At 39.1% G+C, this 19,850-nt stretch overlaps 1 protein-coding gene across 1 annotated transcript in view; it reads right to left on the reverse strand.

Annotated features, from left to right (window-relative positions):
- Window positions 1-19,850, reverse strand: part of LOC135480442 (orphan steroid hormone receptor 2-like) — a 38,462-nt gene that overhangs the window by 8,981 nt on the left and 9,631 nt on the right. Inside the window, exons 2-3 of the mRNA XM_064760275.1 lie at window positions 14,898-16,099; window positions 13,237-13,385 (exon numbers count right to left, since the gene is read on the reverse strand). Coding sequence (XP_064616345.1) covers window positions 13,237-13,385; window positions 14,898-16,060 — 1,312 coding nt within the window. The 5' untranslated portion in view covers window positions 16,061-16,099. The remainder of the gene's footprint in view (window positions 1-13,236; window positions 13,386-14,897; window positions 16,100-19,850) is intronic.

Below are 19,850 nucleotides of genomic sequence, written 5' to 3' on the forward strand. Positions count from 1 at the left end.
AGCCTCAGAAGTTGTCAATGCTAAGGGTACAGCAGGCATCACAGGAATCTTTGCACAAATATTTCCAAGAGTTGAACAGCATTGTCGCTGAAAATAACCTTATGGACAAGCCAGGACGGATATTTAACATGGACGAAACTGGTGTATAAATGACGAAACAGCCGTCCACAAGCTGTAACATCTCCCAGGTCATCCACTGTCACAACTATTGGAGGAGGAAATACAATTGGAACCCCCCCCCCACCCACCCTTATTTTGTCCTTGGAAGAGGGTGAATACAGAATATTTGGACGGAACCGCACCTGGATCTTCTGATGAAATGTCTGCCAATGGCTGGTCCAATTCCAATATATTTATAATTATCTGACAAATCATTCACAAAACAAGCTATTATGGCCCTTAAAACTCTAATTTTATTTCATGGATATAAATCACATATCTCTGTAACTCCGGCTGACTCGGCACAGACACATAATATAATTTTCCTGGGGGGTCAAAATTACTAAACAAGTGGTTGCTAAACTGTCTGCCAAACCACACCAGAAGGCAATGTCCCCTGAAAATCTAGTTTCAGCTTTTAGGAAATCTGGTATGTACCCTTTTTGCGATCAGGCAAAAAAATCTGTTCCTCCATTTCTTGCTGGAAATTTACTCCATGAAACTAATCTATCAACTATTCAATTGATTAAAATAAAGCCCAATTGTCATTGAGTGACAATGACAGAGATATCTGGTGGCAAAGCAGAGAACTATTGTATATGTGGCAAGTACTCACCACCTGCCTTGAAGTCCTGTCCGTATCTTGTAACTGTAAAGTGGGTGCAATGCAACAAATGTAACTACTGGACAAACCTGTTTTTTTTGTTCCAAAATAAAATTTGTCAGGAGACATGGGGATTTCTTGTGCCCACACTGTGGCTAAGCTTATCAATTTTCTTGACTCATTTTGTCATTCTTTCTTTTTTTTTTTTGGGTCTTGAAAGTTAAAAAAAATATAAAGATTATTATAAACGCACATGAGGTTGTAAATAGTCTCTTTTAAATTCTTTCGATCAAATTCCTTCTTACTGATACAATTTTCAGCTGTTCAGGGCTCCTATATACAGATATTTCACTTTGCTGCTATACCATGGAGTTCACTCCCTTGATTAGCCACACTCGCTTTCCGGCTTTTGGATCGCTTCAGCAAACAAAAAAATACTTTTTAACCGAGCTTTCTGTTTGGAATGAATACACTGGTAGTTGACGAACGAGGTAGAGAAGCAAAAATATCACTTCGTTTTAGATCGTGTTTCTGTGGGTTGGTAAGCAACAAGTACCACGATACAACAATGTCCCACGCTACTTGTGTTAGAGCTCTTTGGACCTCACGCTCACTGAAAAGATCAAGGCCAAGGCAAGATTGAAGAAGGAAAATCTCAGACGGCAGTAGCTATGATTTTTTTTGTATTACGGAGTCACAGGTGTTCAGATTATATAAATACAAACGTGACTTTTTGTGTCAATTTCAAAAAATGAAAACCCAAATCAGAAAAGTGGGCATAATGGCAATCAAGAAGACGGCAATTTCAGTGAACCGGACATTTATTTTTACCGAAAAAGAAAGACAACTCAATATTTATCGATAAATTCAGTTAAATGAATAGGGCGGCTAATTGCATAATATTTTCTTGCATTTACCTTATGCAATACAGTGGGTTGAACTGTACTAAGTGGGGAAGCTGGGGGCAGGCAGGGGAGATAACTCTTCGCTGCACCATTGTAAATAAACAATCAAAGGGAAGCAAGAATTGAGACTGGTAACTTCACACCAGAATTAGATCACCTATTCTAGTTTGAAGTTACACGTTGAACTTATAACTAAAGGTCTCTATTGCCACATTGTGACATTCACTTTATGCCTAATCCCAAGACTGTGACACTCACTTTGTGCCTGATCCTAAGATTCTGGCATCCACCTTTATACCTGGATCCCAAGTGTCTGACATCCACTTTAATCCTGATCCCAAGATTATGACACTCACTTTATGCCTGATTCCAAGATTGTGACATTCACCTTAATCCTGTTCCCAAGATTCTGACATCCACCTTAATCCTGTTCCCAAGATTATGACACTCACTTTATGCCTGATCCCAAGATTGTGACATTCACCTTAATCCTGTTCCCAAGATTCTGACATCCACCTTAATCCTGTTCCCAAGATTCTGACATCCACCTTATACCTAATCCCAAGATTGTGACATTCTTTATTGTAACATTTGCTTTATGCCTTATGCCAAGACTGTGACATTCACTTTATGCCTAATCCCAAGATTCTTACGTTCACTTTATGCCTAATCCCAAGATTCTGACATTACCTTTATGTGTGATCCCATGATTGTGACATTCACTCTATGTGTGATCCCATGATTGTGACATTCACTTTATGTCTGATCCCATGATTGTGACATTCACTTTATGCCTAATCCAAGATTGTGACATTCACTTTAATCCTGATCCATTGTGACATTCACTTTAATCCGGATTCCAAGATTGTGACATTCACCTCACGCCTAATCCCAAGATTGTAACATTCACTTTATGCTGATCCCAAGATTGTGACATTCACTTTAATCCTGATCCCAAGACCGTAACATTCACTTTAATCCGGATTCCAAGATTGTGACATTCACTTCATGCCTAATCCCAAGATTGTGACATTCGCTTATATGCCTGATCCCAAAATTGTGACGTTCACTTTAATCCTGATCCCAAGATTGTGACGTTCACTTTAATCCTGAACCCAAGATTGTAACATTCACTTCATGCCTGATCCAAGATTGTGACATTCTTTATTGTAACATTCGCTTTATGCCTAATCCCAAGATTGTGACATTCACTTCATGCCTAATCCCAAGATTGTGACATTCGCTTTATGCCTGATCCCAAGATTGTGCCATTCACTTTAATCCTGATCCCAAGATTGTGACATCCACTTTAACCCTGATCCCAAGATTGTAACATTCACTTTAATCCTGATCCAAGATTGTGACATTCACTTTATGACTGATCCCAAGCATGTGGCATTCACTGCATGTCTAATTCAAGACTGTGACACTCGCTTTATGCCTAATCCCAAGATTGTAACATTCACTGTATGCCTGATCCCAAGATTGTGACATTCACTTTTAATCCTGATCCAAGACCGTAACATTCACTTTAATCCGGATTCCAAGACTATGACATTCTTTACTGTAACATTCGCTTTATGCCTAATCCCAAGATTGTGACATTCACTTTATGCCTAATCCCAAGACTGTGAAATTCGCTTAATCCTGATCCCAAGATTGTGACATCCACTTCATGCCTGATCTCAAGATTGTGACACTCACTTTATGCCTAATCCCAAGATTGTGAAATTCGCTTTAATCCTGATCCCAAGATTGTGACATCCACTTCATGCTTGATCTCAAGATTGTGACACTCACTTTATGCCTAATCCCAAGATTGTGACATTCACTTTATGCCTAATCCCAAGATTGTGACATTCATTTTACACCTGATCCCAAGATTGTGACATTCGCTTTTGCCTGATCCCAAGATTCTGACATCCACTTTAGTCCTGATCCCAAGATTCTGACATCCACTTTAGTCCTGATCCCAAGATTCTGACATCCACTTTAGTCCTGATCCCAAGATTCTGACATCCAATTTATGCCTGATCCCAAGACTATGACATTCTTTACTGTAACATTCGCTTTATGCCTGATCCCAAGATTGTGACATTCACTTTATGCCTAATCCCAAGAGTGTAACATTCACTTTAATCCTGATCCCAAGATTGTGACATTCACTTTATGACTGATCCCAAGATTGTGACATCCACTTTAATCCTGATCCCAAGATTGTGACATTCACTTTATGACTGATCCCAAGATTGTGACATCCACTTTATGACTGAACCCAAGATTGTGACATTCACTGCATGTGTAATTCCAAGACTGTGACACTCCCTTTATGCCTAATCCCAAGATTGTGACATTCGCTTTATGCCTAATCCCAAGATTGTGACATTCACTTTATGCCTAATCCCAAGATTGTGACATTCACTTTATGCCTAATCCCAAGATTGTAACATTCACTGTATGCCTAGTCCCAAGAGTGTAACATTCACTTTAATCCTAATCCCAAGATTGTGAAATTCGCTTTAATCCTGATCTCAAGATTGTGACATCCACTTCATGCCTGATCTCAAGATTGTGACATTCACTTCATGTCTAATTCCAAGATTGTAACACTCACTTTATGCCTAATCCCAAGATTGTGACTTTCGCTTTATGCTTAATCCCAAGAATGTGACATTACCTTTATGCCTGATCCCAAGATTGTGACATTAACTTCATGCCTGATCCTAAGATTGTGACATTCACTTTATGCCTGATCCTGAGAGCACAATGCTGCTTTCATGACACTACAATGTTGGGTAGCATCAACTGCCTGTCAACTTTAATTAATTTAACACTGATTGTCCTCACGTATAGAATAGGGTACAAATCCCTGTGAATACACAACAACAACAATAGTTATTAAACCCAGGAGTTATTTTTTTGAAAATGATCTTCTCAGAAGCGATAATGGGCAAGGTATGATTAATACTGGTGCTTGAAGAATTCTTTGTTTCTAAGAAGTTAAAGGCTGATGTGCTGGTGCTATCGAGTCTAGTTGCCACCCTTCCCCTACCTTTTCACAATGCTGCAAATTCCAGCAGTCTTTAATTACACGTACTTTCTGTCAAGCAAATTAAACTCTTTAAAAACATTTAATCCCACCTCTCTGAGCCCCAAAATGGCTGAGATTTCATCTACATCAATGTAAGGTTACACAGCTTCTATTTGTGCCGAGTACTCTGTCAGCAAATAGGTGTCACCTACCCTCCTTAGAACTCCTGACACACAGTTTTAATGGATAACATGAAATGTAGAGCAGATTTTATTCACACACTTTTAGAGATGACTAACCTGTCAAAATAAAAGCTAGCAGACATTTAGCAATTTTGCAACATTAACCTGTTTGTCCTTGAGAAGGTCAATGGACTATAAAATGTTCAATAGTCATGAGTCACTTGCTCCACTCTTGACTGTTTTCCTCATATATCTCACAAGCTTTAGTACTCTCAATTTTATTTTCAGCCAAGCACAAAAATCTGCCTATATTACATTTCCGTAACAGTGTTACCATGACAACCAATTAGATTACATGTATTATCCTTATTAAACCTTGCTATTCATCAATATTTAAGTTATGGTCCAATTTTCAAAACAACTCAGTTTTTATCAATTCAGCCTGCTTGACTCATGTTTTGTAAGAGTTCTTATTTATTTATTTTTTTTTATCTTTGATTGATGTTGAATCCCTTTGCAAAGTAAGATCATAGCATGAGATCATCCCCACCAAAATGAGCAGTATTTGTGTATTTATTTTTTTTCTTCACTTTGAGTAGGACAGTAAATGTAGTCGTTATTATTCCCAATGATGACTTCCCAATGATAGCAACTGAATATTTCTTCCAGTTTTTAAAGCCATTTTTGATATCAAAAAACAATAATCTTGAAAAATGATGTTATAGCGGAGTCAAATGAAAGCTGGATTTGAACTCAAGCCAAATTTACTTAAGGGTTAGCTACTGGTTTACACAGCTCTCATTTGTTTCACTTTAGACTGCAGCAGACAAAATGTTCTATTTTATCTTTATACTCAATTCACCTACCTAAAAAAGATAATACTCTAAGGTACATGTTCCTAATAAAATCAAGTGTAAAAAGTCTGCAGAATAAAACTGAATAGCCAGTATAAAATAGGGAACAAGAAAAAAAAAATTGTGAATAAATGATTGATTGTGATTTATTTGTTGACCCTTTTTTTAATTGCTGGGCTCAAGAATTGTCCACTTCTATGACGGTTTCCCAGTTTATAGGTGACAAGTCCAGGGTGGTTTTTGTGACTGCACACTAAACTGATAAATGAACCTTCTAAATCGCATGTATTTGTTATCAAAGACTTAGGGTAATTAAGAGTTTACATTTTTTTTTATGGTTTTAAATTAACTTTGGTCTCTGTTCCAAACCAAGGCTCTATTTGCTAACTGTATGGTGAGGACACTATAATGTTTGTGTTCTGGAACATTTGATGCATTTGTAAACAACAGATAACAAAAGATTTATTTATTTGATTGGTGTTTTACGCTGTTCTCAAGTATATTTTACTCGAGTGTAAAGGAAGCCGGCATTATGGGAGGGAGGAAGCCCAAGAGGTTAAATTACATCAACATCTTGTACATCAATATCCTTGTGATACCGTGTATCATCCATGAGAAACATGTATGCAATCTGACACCACAAAACAGCTTGCAAAGTTTGTATAAAATCTCAAAATAAATCCAAAATCGATGTGAAAATATTGTTGTTGCAGTGTTTAAATGCAAGAATCGAGAGAAAAACCACAGGTTTTCTTCAGTTTACTGGAAGACAACATCCCGATAAACTACCGATTAGTCATGCTTTCATGACGACAATGAGGAAGTGATTTTCTGAACCCCAACGGCACACTTTTTTTTTCACCTTTGACAGATGTTTAAAAATGTCAAAGGTAAAAAAAAAAAGAGAACATAAAAAAAAAAAATAAAACAAAAGTGATCCACTTTGTATTCAGCTTTGGAGTTTGCAGCCGCTGTTACTGCGTAGCGGACATTTTTCTGGTGTTGTTGCACGATGCTATTGACATTTTTACCAAACAGTTTGCATTGTGGTTATAGCTCTTTCCATTGAGGCTTTGTTGATCTAGGGTATTGCCTCTCCAAGCTCCTCGGCCAACTTCCTTCGCAGGACAGCCCTGTTCCCAAACAGGAAGACCAGACTCTGATGGTTTAGCAGCGACCAACAACACGACGCAGGCACTTGCCACATTCTTCCACATACGGCAGAATCGGCCCTGATGTTTGCTTTCGGATTTCACCTCCCGCAAAAACAACAGCGTTTTAGCGTTACACTACTGACCCAGATTGTATGTGGGGGAAATTCTGACATGCTAAACAACAATCCCTTGCCAGCTCCAGAAAAAATACAAGCCAAAGGCAGTAATATAACACATTCTCACTGTCAGCTCTGACTCTTTTTATACTCTTCCATTCTCGTATCTTCTTTCCGTGTTTCTAGACAAACTCATTTTTTCTCCATCCACAAGCTCCTGTACAGCTCAATCATGGGAGCTAATGTAAGAAGCTGAAGGTAATAATGACACTGCCATGATAATTTAGCAAGAGAAAGATTTTGTTCACATGTTTTTGATTGCACATTAACTGTGTTAAGAAAACAAGAAAGTTACAGCATTTCAAATGAATATGATGTTTCTCCAAAAAGAACAAGGTACATTAAGCCAATTTGTATTGCAATTCATTCGTTGAGCATTAAATGTCAACTGCCAATTTACATTCCTCTTACGTCACAACTACACTGCAGTTCAAGATGGTACATTGAATGGCTTAATGAATGGAGCTGAAAGGGTATAATAGTTCATGGCGGACAAAAGCTTTCACACCGTGATCAGGACAATAGATAAATTACATACATCCATAAAGGGCTTCAAATGAAGGACAACTATCACAAAATACTAATTCTCGTCATGAAAAAAACAAATTGTAAGACGTATTTCAAATGAAAAAGGAATTTCTCAAAAGAATCAAGCAGCTATGTTGGTGTCAACTGTATTGCATTTCTTTGGCAGAGCTTTGGCTGTTAAATGACTGATTTATATGCCATTATATGTCCCACACCGCATGCTAAGTGGTTTAAATGTCAAAAACAAGAAGACAGAATATTAACTAACTGGAAACTACTATCACAGATTACTAAGAAAGTGTGCATGAAATTAACATCTAGGCAAAAACTACACCTTTTATTATAAAACACTGGTTCAACTTATTCTGTTTATAACGGTTGTCACACTGTCAAGTAGCAATAAAAACAGGTGTTTGCAAAATTCCCATCTGCTAATGACCTCGTCATTACACCCCCCCTCCCCCTCCCTTTCCTGCAATTTCCCATCAACAAATCCATTATTATCCAGGTGTTTCTGCACCTGATTATGTGTATGTTTTTGCACCTGATTATGCGTATGTTTTTGTATCTCTTTATGAATAATTTTCACACACGTAAATTACATATTCATGCAATGAGGGCTGGTTTCTGCATGTCTGAAGCAAAACCTGAGGCAGAAAACTTCAGACAACTACTGATGTACAGACTGAATTTTAAAACAAAAGACAACACTAGACCAATGTAAATCAATCAATACAGTTCCCCGCATTAAGTTCAAAAAGCATAACCTTTTATCTTTGCGACAGTGCACCAACAAGATAGCGCTACCATGTTAATTATAGTAGGCAAGAATGAAACTGTTTCTGCTAATGTCACCCAAACCCTGTTTTCACTGTTAGCCATACGAGTGTGAAGTATGAGTCATAAAGCATCATGTTTCCAGTTTGTCCACCATAGTGCATCCCACCATCATTTGCTATATCATATTTTCTTTCAAGCAATCATTTCCTTAGCAATAAATTTAATGCCCATTTCTTCCACAATCAAAATATGTGACAATACCACTGGAGCCCGATTTTGAGAAAGACTTACTGCAGGAGGTCTTTCAATGACTTCTGATCTTTTGAATTTCAATCAAAGAAAAAAAAATGACTTATTTTATTTGTTCCCTTGTTGTTTAGCACCAGGAATGTTTCACTTTGTATGAATCCACAGCCAGTTCTATGGGTGGAGGATATAAGCTTATCCAGAATAAACCACTGACCTTTGGCAAGTGACTTGGACAACTCTCCCACATGTGACTATGATTTGCTATATTGGTGAAAAGCAAGCTGTCATAGTCTCCATGGCACAGGCACTTCATGTAAAACCACACATCAGAAAACATTGCTTTCTGTGTCTTGTCCCCAGGGCAGGGGAATCATCTAAGACTGGGATTGAACTCATGTCTTGTTTATCTCAGCAACGAAAACGAGCATGTTTTGATAAGTTGACCATGTCTCAGTGCCCAAAATGTGCCAAGAAACTCAAGAAAAGTGCCACATTTGGAAATGGTGGTGTCATTCTAAGGTAGAAGAGTTAATAATATCTACATGTATATCGCATTATTAAAGACCCTGAGGGTTGAATAATCATAATTAGGCTCTGTTATCTACCACTTAGTGGGTGATGTGTACGGGTGGGAGGGGGTGGTAGGTGAGAGGTTGATCTCGGGTACACATTTCTCTATATGTAGACGCAGCTCTCAGTGACAAGATCTCCAGGGCTATAGTGTCAGGGCATTGCATATCCACAGCAAGCCCACCTGCGTCAGACGTCACACGCATAAGTCATGGCAGGCAGGGTTAACGACCATCTGAGCCCTCTCTCTAATTGACGGGGTTTAAGACACAGCGTCCATCATGCAGGCTACTCTACACGGACTGGTAGAGTCCCTAGCTAGCTGCTGCCAGCAGCATTGGCAGAATCAATGTCAGACGTGTGGAGTGAGAGCATGTGACAACAGAGCACGTGTTGGCTAACTGACCTTTCCAACCCACAATGGGTCGTAAGACTTCTTCATCTAGGCTCAGCATGATCTTGGGCACCAGTAATCACAATACGGCCGGATGCTGTACATGGATTTCTAGCTACTTTCTCATCAACACTCCTATGTATTTCATATAAAACCAATGTAATCATGCAAAAAAATAAAATGGCTGCACCTTAAATATCAATCATAGCTTCAAACACTGATGTACTCTCAGAGGAAATAGACCCTGTAATGTATTACACCCCACCTTCCCGTTTTCCATCCTGTATTTTCAACATGCATAGTGACGTACACAGGCTTTTAGCACTTCAAATTCTCGAATGTTAAAAAAAAATAAATATGTGTGGCTGTTCTTTTTTTTTTTATTATATTTCCTTACACCCAGGAAACAATCAGTGTGCTTTAAAGTGGAAGAAAAAAACAAACTATACACCACACGCATCCTGGATGTAAAACATATACATTCCAGTAATCAGTCACGATTCCATACATCATCTTAACGTTGAAAATATTTTCTTGATATCAAATCAGGCTAGCCAGGCTATCAAGCTGATGGCAGTAAACATCATAATTTGAACTGCGCAGAGGGTCATTAGTACGCCCGTATATAGGTACGATTATTGACCCGTTCCTGATGCCATGATACAAGCAGGTTTTTATCCAGGTTAAACACGAGATTCTGCCACACGTGTTTCTCCTCCTTTCAGGGGGGGAGAGAATATGTAGGGCTAGATTGAGGTATACAGACTCTCTCAAGGCAACCACCACGTATCAGGTAAACACAAACAGCATAAATGCCTAACACAAGGTGCTCATTACAACTGATTAATTGCAGGCTTGATCTCATATCGCCACGGTGACAGCTAATTATCTTGATGACAAATATGGTGACTAGTGAAACATGCTAAAAATCCATGATTTTCGATTCGCATGATGTAGGCGAGTCTCCAAAAACTTCTTTCTGGGTAGGTATCAGGCCTCCTTTGCTAACTGCTCAGTGTTCAAATGTAACTGTTCGCGTTCATGGATGGAATTATCAGCACGTTTTTCATACAGATATTATTCACTGTCTGTAAAAATTGTTAAATTGTTTTGTAGTCAAACTGAACAATATTACACGCACTAATTATTTATAGGCTATGTAACAGTCAAATATCTAGCTAATTCAATAATTAACCCCTATTTTCAGAATACTTCAATCAATCAAAACAGTGAAACATTTTTTCGGTATTATTTTCAAAACACTGCTTCCAATAAAAACTGGTGAATACCAAATACACAGACATTACAAGAGGAGAAAAGATTAGCTTAGGAGAAGTGTCCTGGGAAGTTATAAAAGAAACCATCGTAACTGCTGTGAGTTATTCTTCATAGGCTCACTAAAGCTCCGAGAGAATCATGTATAAAAATGAGTTTCGGCCTACGCATACACTCAAAACAGGAAACAGCTGACCTGATAATTATAACACACTGTTCTGCTCTCCCATAAACATGTAAATGAGTTCAAAAGAAAACGAACATAAACACAAGTGCTGTCATGCCATACATGCAGTACTAATTAATATTCATTTGGTCAGTTCGTAATTTATTTGACATGTATGTTATTTAATGATGAAGTGTTTCATTAGCTACAATTTCAAAGATGTACCAATTAGGTTCCATTTTGATATGATGAGCTGGGATGGAAAAAGTGCATAAAATGATTTTGAGACAAATTTTGGGACTGACAGACTCTCATTTACGGTAAATAGAAGCTGTGTCATTCTCAACAAAAAAACTCTCTTAAGATCCTTAAAATTAAACACAACGTATGTTTTTGATATTTCATATCAATGCTGAAAGAAAAAAACCTCTCCTCCCCTAGGCCCCCTGATGATACTTCCTGATTTAATGAAAAATGTGGTAATAAACAGAGAAATATTGTGATGATGGTGATGACGGTGGTGATGATGATATAGAAAGACCTTACTGATGGAGAGGTTTCCGGCAATTGTTTGTGATCAATAAAGTGAGCTGCGCAGCAGCAACTTGTCCTGGAGCCGACCTTAAGACAGCATGTGGCTCCCAGCCCATCAGGACAAACACAGCCCCAGGTGGTCAGAGAGTTTTAAGGAAAGGGAGGAGGGGTGATGGTGGTGCTGGGCTGCAGTGTTAGAAGTCTGATTGTGTTATGTCCTGTCAGCTGTATGTATGAGCTTTGTTTGGCATGTTTGACAAATAGGGGTGTTTGAAGTAGACAGAGGATTTCCCCCCCAAAGACAAACACTGTCTAATGGATCATCAGTGGCTAACAGATGACCGCTGTCCAGGTCTGATGACACTGACCATTAGCTGACCTTCACCTAGCAATGCCCATACCCAGTGTATGCCTTGGGATGAAGTCAAACAAAATGTTGAGCCCATCACCATGGAAGGATCCAAGCGTTCTTGTTTGCATATAGATCACATAAAATCAACTTTGCTGGAATTAAGAAAGAAATTTATTTTAATATTTTATGTGTGTGTGTGGTTGAGGGGGGGGGGGGGGTGTGTTGATTATTGTATCTGCATGCAAATACCAGCAAACCAACTTTGATGGCATTATAAAAAAACAATTTAATTAATTTAAACTTTTTTTCTGGTTTTGATTGTCGTTTAGAATATACTGAAGAATCTCACTTCTTTGCACAAGAATACTCACCTACTTGCACATGTATGCACAATGATATGAATAATTACCTTATCTGTATTTTTCATTCAAAAATATTCACTGCAACCTTACATTATTCATTGTACAAGCCATTCTAATTTTTAACACATGGTATAGATGTCTGACGGGGGAATCTATCATCTCTGGCCAAATGTTAAAGAAGGACTAAAAGTGGAAACAAAGTTTTTATAGTATCCTTATCCATTCATGCAATATATTTCAAACACCGCATAAAATATTTTCATGAAATCACAATGTATCTTTTGTATATGTACATGTACCTGAGGTCATAAAACCTGTGTTTTAGGTCAATACTTGATATGTTACTAAAACGGTTATATGTGAGGTTTAAAGCTGGCCATAGATTGAGTTGCCATCCTTAGCAAATGGGGCCAACTCAATGTTGGACTCAATGACAAAGTTGACCTGAGCATAACACTAATGTCAAAAAGTTTGACGAAATCTTGCAATTGTGGGACAATGTGAGATTGATGAAACTGGATATAACTGGATGCTTTGAATCTCAGAAAAGCAGAACATGTTCAAATTTAGTGATTGCAAGCCCGTGCAGATATTACATAAACCGGCACGCAATCATGTGCTCCGATCTGCTTCCAGTCACCAAAAACCTAGTTGCTTCCAGTCACCAAAACGTCAGTTGCTTCCCGTCACCAAAAACCTCAGTTGCTTCCCGTCACCAAAAACCCAGTTCCTTTTCCGTCACCAAAAACCCAGATGCTTCCCGTCACCAAAAACCCAGTTGCTTTCCGTCACCAAAGACCTAGTTGCTTCCAGTTGCATGGTCGACCTACACTCGTCTTAAGGGATAAAGGAGATATAACTAATATACCAGAGTTTACATCATGACAAATCCACCACAATTTGAACCACGTGGTCAAACACTACACATCCCAAACAAAGGCTTAAGATATCATCTGCTCACCTGCCAGAACCATTCCCATCTGAAGACACTTCTTAAATCTGCAGTACTGACAGCGATTCCTCTGGGCCTTGTTAATTTCACACTGACCATTTCCCACGCATGTGTAAACGCGCTTGTTCTGAACTGTCCGTTTGAAAAAACCCTTACACCTGAAACAACATGAAAAAAAAGCAATTAGAGAACATGAAAGGCCAAACACTACCTGAATTTTTTTCCAACTTAAAACTTGACATACCAGTAAGTGAATTTTTAAGTCATACAGGAGTCTCATATTTAAAAGTAAAGAACACATTTATACAACCTATACCTTAAATAAAAGAGCTCTACTGATGCTCTAGCAACACCCAACAACCTATAAGGCTCATAAAGTCTTATTTAAAAATGATCACATGTAGGTTGAATTAAACAGCTAGCCTTTGCTAGTCGAGCTAAATATTAGGTCCCATCTGTTTGAAGACTGATGAAGTTGAAGGTTCAAATCCAGCCCTCACTGGTTTGGCTTCAGTCAGAAGTCGGTAGATTTGTCGTGGACCTGACAATTTTACTCGTACCCTGCTTGGTAAATTCCAACCCTGCTATCCCCTATCCCCACCCCAAAGACGGTCAAAGGCATATATACCAATCAAATATACAAATAAATTGGCTTGCTCAAAATCACATTCAACCATTACCTTAGTTATCTTGTATATGCCGATGGCACTGACTGTCTTGGTTTCATATCATCTTTACAGCGCTTCTTCAGTGAAGCATCACACCAGACATGACACTGGCTTGACAGCAGACATGACACCCCATCACTTCAATGTATACTGATACCGGTGATACCGGCTCGACTAGTATTTTATTGTCATCTAAATACTGATCAAGCACTGTTCTTGCCACAAAATTGCAACCAGAAATATTACGGAGATTAATTATTATATGTTCATACAGTTGTCATGATCTGGTTACAACATCAACCAAATAACCATAATACGACCACCAGATCGATGCAGTGGCTATGATATTGCTATAATATCATCAAAGTTGCCATAATATGGCCTCAAGATCGACGCAGTGGCTATGATATTGCTATAATATCATCAAAGTGGCCATGATATGGTTACAAGATCAATGCAGTGGCCATGATATGGTTACAAGATCAACAATAGTGGAGTGAAACCATAATTATTTGTTAAATGTCCAGACATAATCAATTTGGTGAAAGCTAAACGTTACTTCATCACCTACATGTACATGGACATTTTGTGAATACAAATTAACAGGAATTGTTTGATGATGCTACACACCCAGAGACTGTTGGTTCCAACAGCAAAGGCAGTCAAAGTCATCTGGTAACAATGCTATCATTCTAGCATATAATGGAATTTTGACTGACCAATACCTGAACGATTATGACGATATAAACCCGATGCATTAATCATCAATACTGCCATTTGCATGTAATATACCAGCTATTATTAATCCAACAGTGGAATTGGTTTTTGCTGTCGCTAAACACCGTATCCAAGAATGACCTCTTTTAAAGGCACACACACAAGAATTATTCACTTCAGTGCTTTCTTACTGGGACGGACAGGTTGCACCTAATGAACATATTCTTAACTTGCCCTGGGTCAATTTTTCAGCTGGACAATGTTAAGTTCCCTCCAGATACTTACCCTTCACAGGTTATAATTCCATAGTGTAGCCCTGTAGCTTTGTCCAGGCATATAGCACATATCATCGGCTCATCGGTTTCAGAGTCCGATTCCGACATTGCCGAGTTCAGTTTTCCCGATGAAGACGAGTCCTTTTCGCCGTTCCTGCGATTCAGCTGGCTCAATGCAGACGCCAGTGTTGGTGCAGCGAAGCCAGAGCGCACCGTGAACGTCCCATCCGTGTAGTGATTTATGAACTTTTCATCGCGTTCCACTTTGCTCTTGGAGGAGAAAGAGCCCGCAGATTTGTTGTCGTCTTGCCCCAGACTTTTCTCGGACTGGTAGCTGTACAGAGACCCCATGCTGGAAGTACTCGTGACTGGGGACACGCAGCGTTCGCTCATTGCCCTGCGCTCCACGACCACTGGACGCCCCAAGGGGTCTAAGCAGTGTGTCAGGCCATGTTTCTTAGGCCTGGGGCTCCCATACCCACTGTCCGCGGAGCTGTGCTTCATCTCCGGATGCCCCAACTGCTGCAGGCAATGATTGCCGTACGAAAGTCCGTGCATGCCCAGAGGGATCAGTCCTGGCTCGGTATTCCCGCTGAAATGAGGGAGGCCATTGGGGTCAATTCCATAGCATGTCTGCCCCTGGGTGACCATATTGGGCATGACAGCAATCATGGGCATGCCCCCCATGCCTCTGTTCTGAGTCAGGTACTGGGGTGGGGTGAGATAGCCCGTCTGGGCCAGGACCATTCCGGACGGCAACCCCAAGCACGTGTAACCAAGAAGACCGGGGTGTGGTGACTCTGTCGGCGGCGTTTCGCCTTTCACTTTCCTCGTGAACTGCTCAAACTTCCTCTTCTCTTCGTCACCATTGTCCTTGTGCAGCCTGGGGCTTGGAGACGCCGTTTCCGCAGATACTGAGCTCTGTGTCTCCATGTTGTTGTCTTGCCAGGAAGGGGCGGGGCTGACTGACCGATGGTAATAGTCCGAATCCCCATTTTTGTCGAAGTCCTGCTTGACCATGTCGGAATCGAGGTCTTTGGAGGAGGTCTGACTGTATCCGCTGGTGACCGACTCGCCATCGCTCGACAGGAGATCCTTCACCCGTCGGCGCTTCAATTTGAAATCCCAAAAGAGACTAGAGTTTCCCAGGTCAAGATTTCCGTAGTCTCGCATCTTGCTTACAGGACACTACAACACTGGGACATAGGACAACTGGAAAAAAGCAGAATTAAGATTTTAAGTATGGTATCAGAATTATAAAGTGAAATCCATTCCTATTTTCAACTTGCTAATCAGGTGTCTTTTGTTTTCTGTGAATGGATTGGTTTATTTACATCTGTGGTACATTACACGTTCAAGGATACGTGAAAAGTTACTATAAAAAATAAAGAGTATGGTTTTAAAGAAAAAGCTGAGGCGTATCATATATATTTTTATTAACCTCTCTATTTTATGCATAATTGCCATTAATGATTGGAAATATTAAAAAATGACTTCACTGATGAACATACTGGGACTACGAGAAGAGCATGATTTGGATTCTCCCTCAACGAAGTTAATTTTGTCAGCTATCACCAATGACGTCACCATAACAACTTAATTTCTGGAATAATCGCTGGGGCCTAGGAAAAACCATAGCCTAAAGAAGAAAGTTGAGGGCCTTTTTTATTCTTTAGTATGTTTGGCCACATCACACTGCAGTATACTCCTTACTTCGATATTAAAAAAAAAGCTTTCTTGTCTTATACTACATGAAGAGCAGAGGTACGTGTTTCTATCTATATGTATTTGATTGTTGTCTTTTCATGGTGGTCGGTTTTAAGGGTAAAGGAAACCTGTGGTAAACCACCTACAATTGACAAGTTACCAACAAACTTTCCCAGATACGATGTACAGATATGAACACCACCTTGGTGGCAGATAAGTGATACTCAATGAAGGTTAGACTGTGCTAAGGTCTGCACAAGCATCACTGACCTCTTACTGTCAGAAAGGCAAATTATCTTGTCCATGACTGTGTCAGCAATCTGGCCATGGATGCCAACAGGTTTTCTCAAAAACTTGTTAACTAACTAAGCTCATACGATTTGATACAAAAATTTATATCACTATGCTTATGACCTGATTAAATTTTTAATTTAACAGTTTCTTGATTTTTTCTCAAGTTTTCTCCACATCTCCACTTTAATACAAAGAACCTTATTTTTTTCCTCTAGGGAAGAATTAATGATGATCCATTTGTACAGGGATCAGCTTTACACAGCTGGTATAAAACGATTTTAACAATCAACATAAACACTACAATTACATTATCCTAATTCTTCTAAAGTCTGGGACAAATATTAGTAGTGTTGAAAGGAGAATATTCCATTTGTTTACCAGCAGAAGATCTGAGCGTGTTGTTCATTAGATGGTCTAACCATGTGAGAGAAAAAAAGAAACCCTGCCAGAATTACGTATATATTGGCTACAATGAGCAGACCAAGTGTCCCAAATTTTAGAAGAAAAAAATAGGGTAAACAATACTGCCAACTTTATTATTTCTTTATTTATTTGATTGGTGTTTTACGCCGTACTCAAGAGCTGGACTTGAACACACAGCGATCGCATTGCTGAGAGGCTCCTGGGTCAATACGCTGTGCTAGCACACTAACCAACTGAGCCACAGAGGCCCCTCTGATTTTATCGGGTTGTGCTTCTGACTGAAATACTCCTAATACAGACATCTTAGAGTCTGCTTGTTTCACCAAATTGAGCATCTTAGAACAAAAGCCTAAATAACCTGATTTACCTGTGAAGTTTATTTACTAGGAGTTCAGCACTAATTAGCCCAGTTCCAGCCCCAAAGACCTGAACATATCAAACATATTGAACTGTATGATGACTGTCAGATTTATGGATGGAGAAAACTGGAGAGCCTGGAGTAAACCAATGACCTTTGATAAGTTAGTGGCCAGCTTTCCTGCCTGTCAAGTGCAGGTATGCACATGATATTGTGGAAAGGAAGATTTCCGATGTTTAATGAATGTAAGACTATACAAATGGGTATTGAACATCAACTACTTTTTGACACCAAGGTCCAACCGTCACTGAGAGCATGGTGTGATGTGGTGCGAAAATGACCTGACCAAGGCCAGAATTGAACTTGTACCTTGTGACAAACATATGTAACTACAGACAAACAACAACAAGCCAATATTAACATGTCAGCATACATCCATAAATATATGTGTACCTTTAAACTCTGTCAAAGGAAAGTCTTTGATTTTTGTATTTTTAAATTCTCAACTGGTCTTTTCTGACTTTCTTCTGACCAGTGATGCCACATCAGCTTTTTTCAACTTAATGCACTCACTAGAGCTCTTGACTTTTTAATTTCTCAGAAACTCCTTTCTTTGGACATATAACAACTACACCATTCACATATTTCTTGCAAGTTATCTCTTTAAACATTAATGAATTAATAATGAGATACTGCTGAGATACTGTCTCCAGATTCCTTATCACAATGAGTTCCTTATAACATCAATAAATTTAAAATACTTTGTTTGATCTAAAATTTCATCCCAATGCATTTTACAGGCCAATAAAGGTCATACTAAGATATCATATTACCTTCTAAACAAATACCAAAACACCTTTCTACAATTAGAATCAGATATTATAACTTATCTCATGGATGAAAATGAACATTTGATGGTATGCTAATCAATAATAAAGAGGATTAAAATTCAAACATATAAGAGAGATTAATAAAATATGAGTGAGCCTATCTTTACTGTAATCATTTTTTGCAGCAGAAAGTTCCCTCATCCCGGGTGAGGCACTATTTAAAAAAAAAATCATACAACTGTATCTACACAAAAACAAAACATGTCTACAGACTTTACCTGAATGGTAGTATACACAAAATCCTGAGAAGAGAGCCCGGTAATGATCGAGTGAACAAGTAGTATTATCCAAACCCAGATTGAAAACTTCCAGCTAAGTTAGGTATCGTTGGCCATGACAGTTAGAGGTTTCCACACAACTGACCTTAAACTAAGTCCAGCCTTGACTGATGACTGACTCTATCTGACCAGTCGAAACACAGTGTATTGGTCTCACGCCACATCTTAGATTAACAATACCCCTTCGAATTCTCTCCCCCCACCCTCCTTTCCATAACTCCCGTCCCCTCAGCGGCTATCAGACAGCGGAAAAAGGAAACAAGAGCTTTGTATGCTTAAGGTCTCTCGCAAACAATTTAACAAAGCTCGGCGAAAACACAAACAAAGTGGGTTTTCAGGTCAGCTATTCCTAGAGCAAACTGGGTCAGAGAGGGGAGGGGGGGTTTTGGGGGCAAACATTGGGCAAATTCAGGGGATTTCTGATTAGCGACCCCAGAAAAACAACACCGGGGTCCACCCTGGTCTGGTAATGTGGTCGTAGCCACAAACTGATGACCTACATTCAAGGGTAACAGCCTATGGCAAAGGGCTGGGATTTCGCATCTCAGCTTCAGAATGTTCCCTTTTGTTTTGCTTCCGAAACAGGAATTCAAAGACAAAAGTTCAAATGCAGGGCGCATGATCTTCTGCAGTCGAGTAGTAATTCCTGGCCAGAGGAGAAGTTTGCTCTTAATCGGCAGCAGAATTTTATTTTTCGTGATACGTGGATGATAAGCTATAGACTGCAGACATAAAGTTAGGTGGAGAGCTCGATATGCAAAGCAGGCAGCTGGCATCTTGCCAAGGTGAATCAGGAAATCACAAACCTTTACTGACGTTGAAAAAAACAAATCGCTATATGCACTCAAAGATGACTGTAAAGCAATCTAAGAAGACAGAAGAAGTCAAGTTCACAAAGGTAATAATCATATACAAGTCCAATTACATTTTCAATGTTTTCATTTCAAAACTGCATGATCTTTTACTTCAGCAAACATACAGTTTAAACATGCAATTTTTTTTTATCTCAAAGA

The sequence above is a fragment of the Liolophura sinensis genome, chromosome 13, assembly GCF_032854445.1.
Source record: "Liolophura sinensis isolate JHLJ2023 chromosome 13, CUHK_Ljap_v2, whole genome shotgun sequence".
Lineage (NCBI taxonomy): Eukaryota > Metazoa > Mollusca > Polyplacophora > Chitonida > Chitonidae > Liolophura > Liolophura sinensis.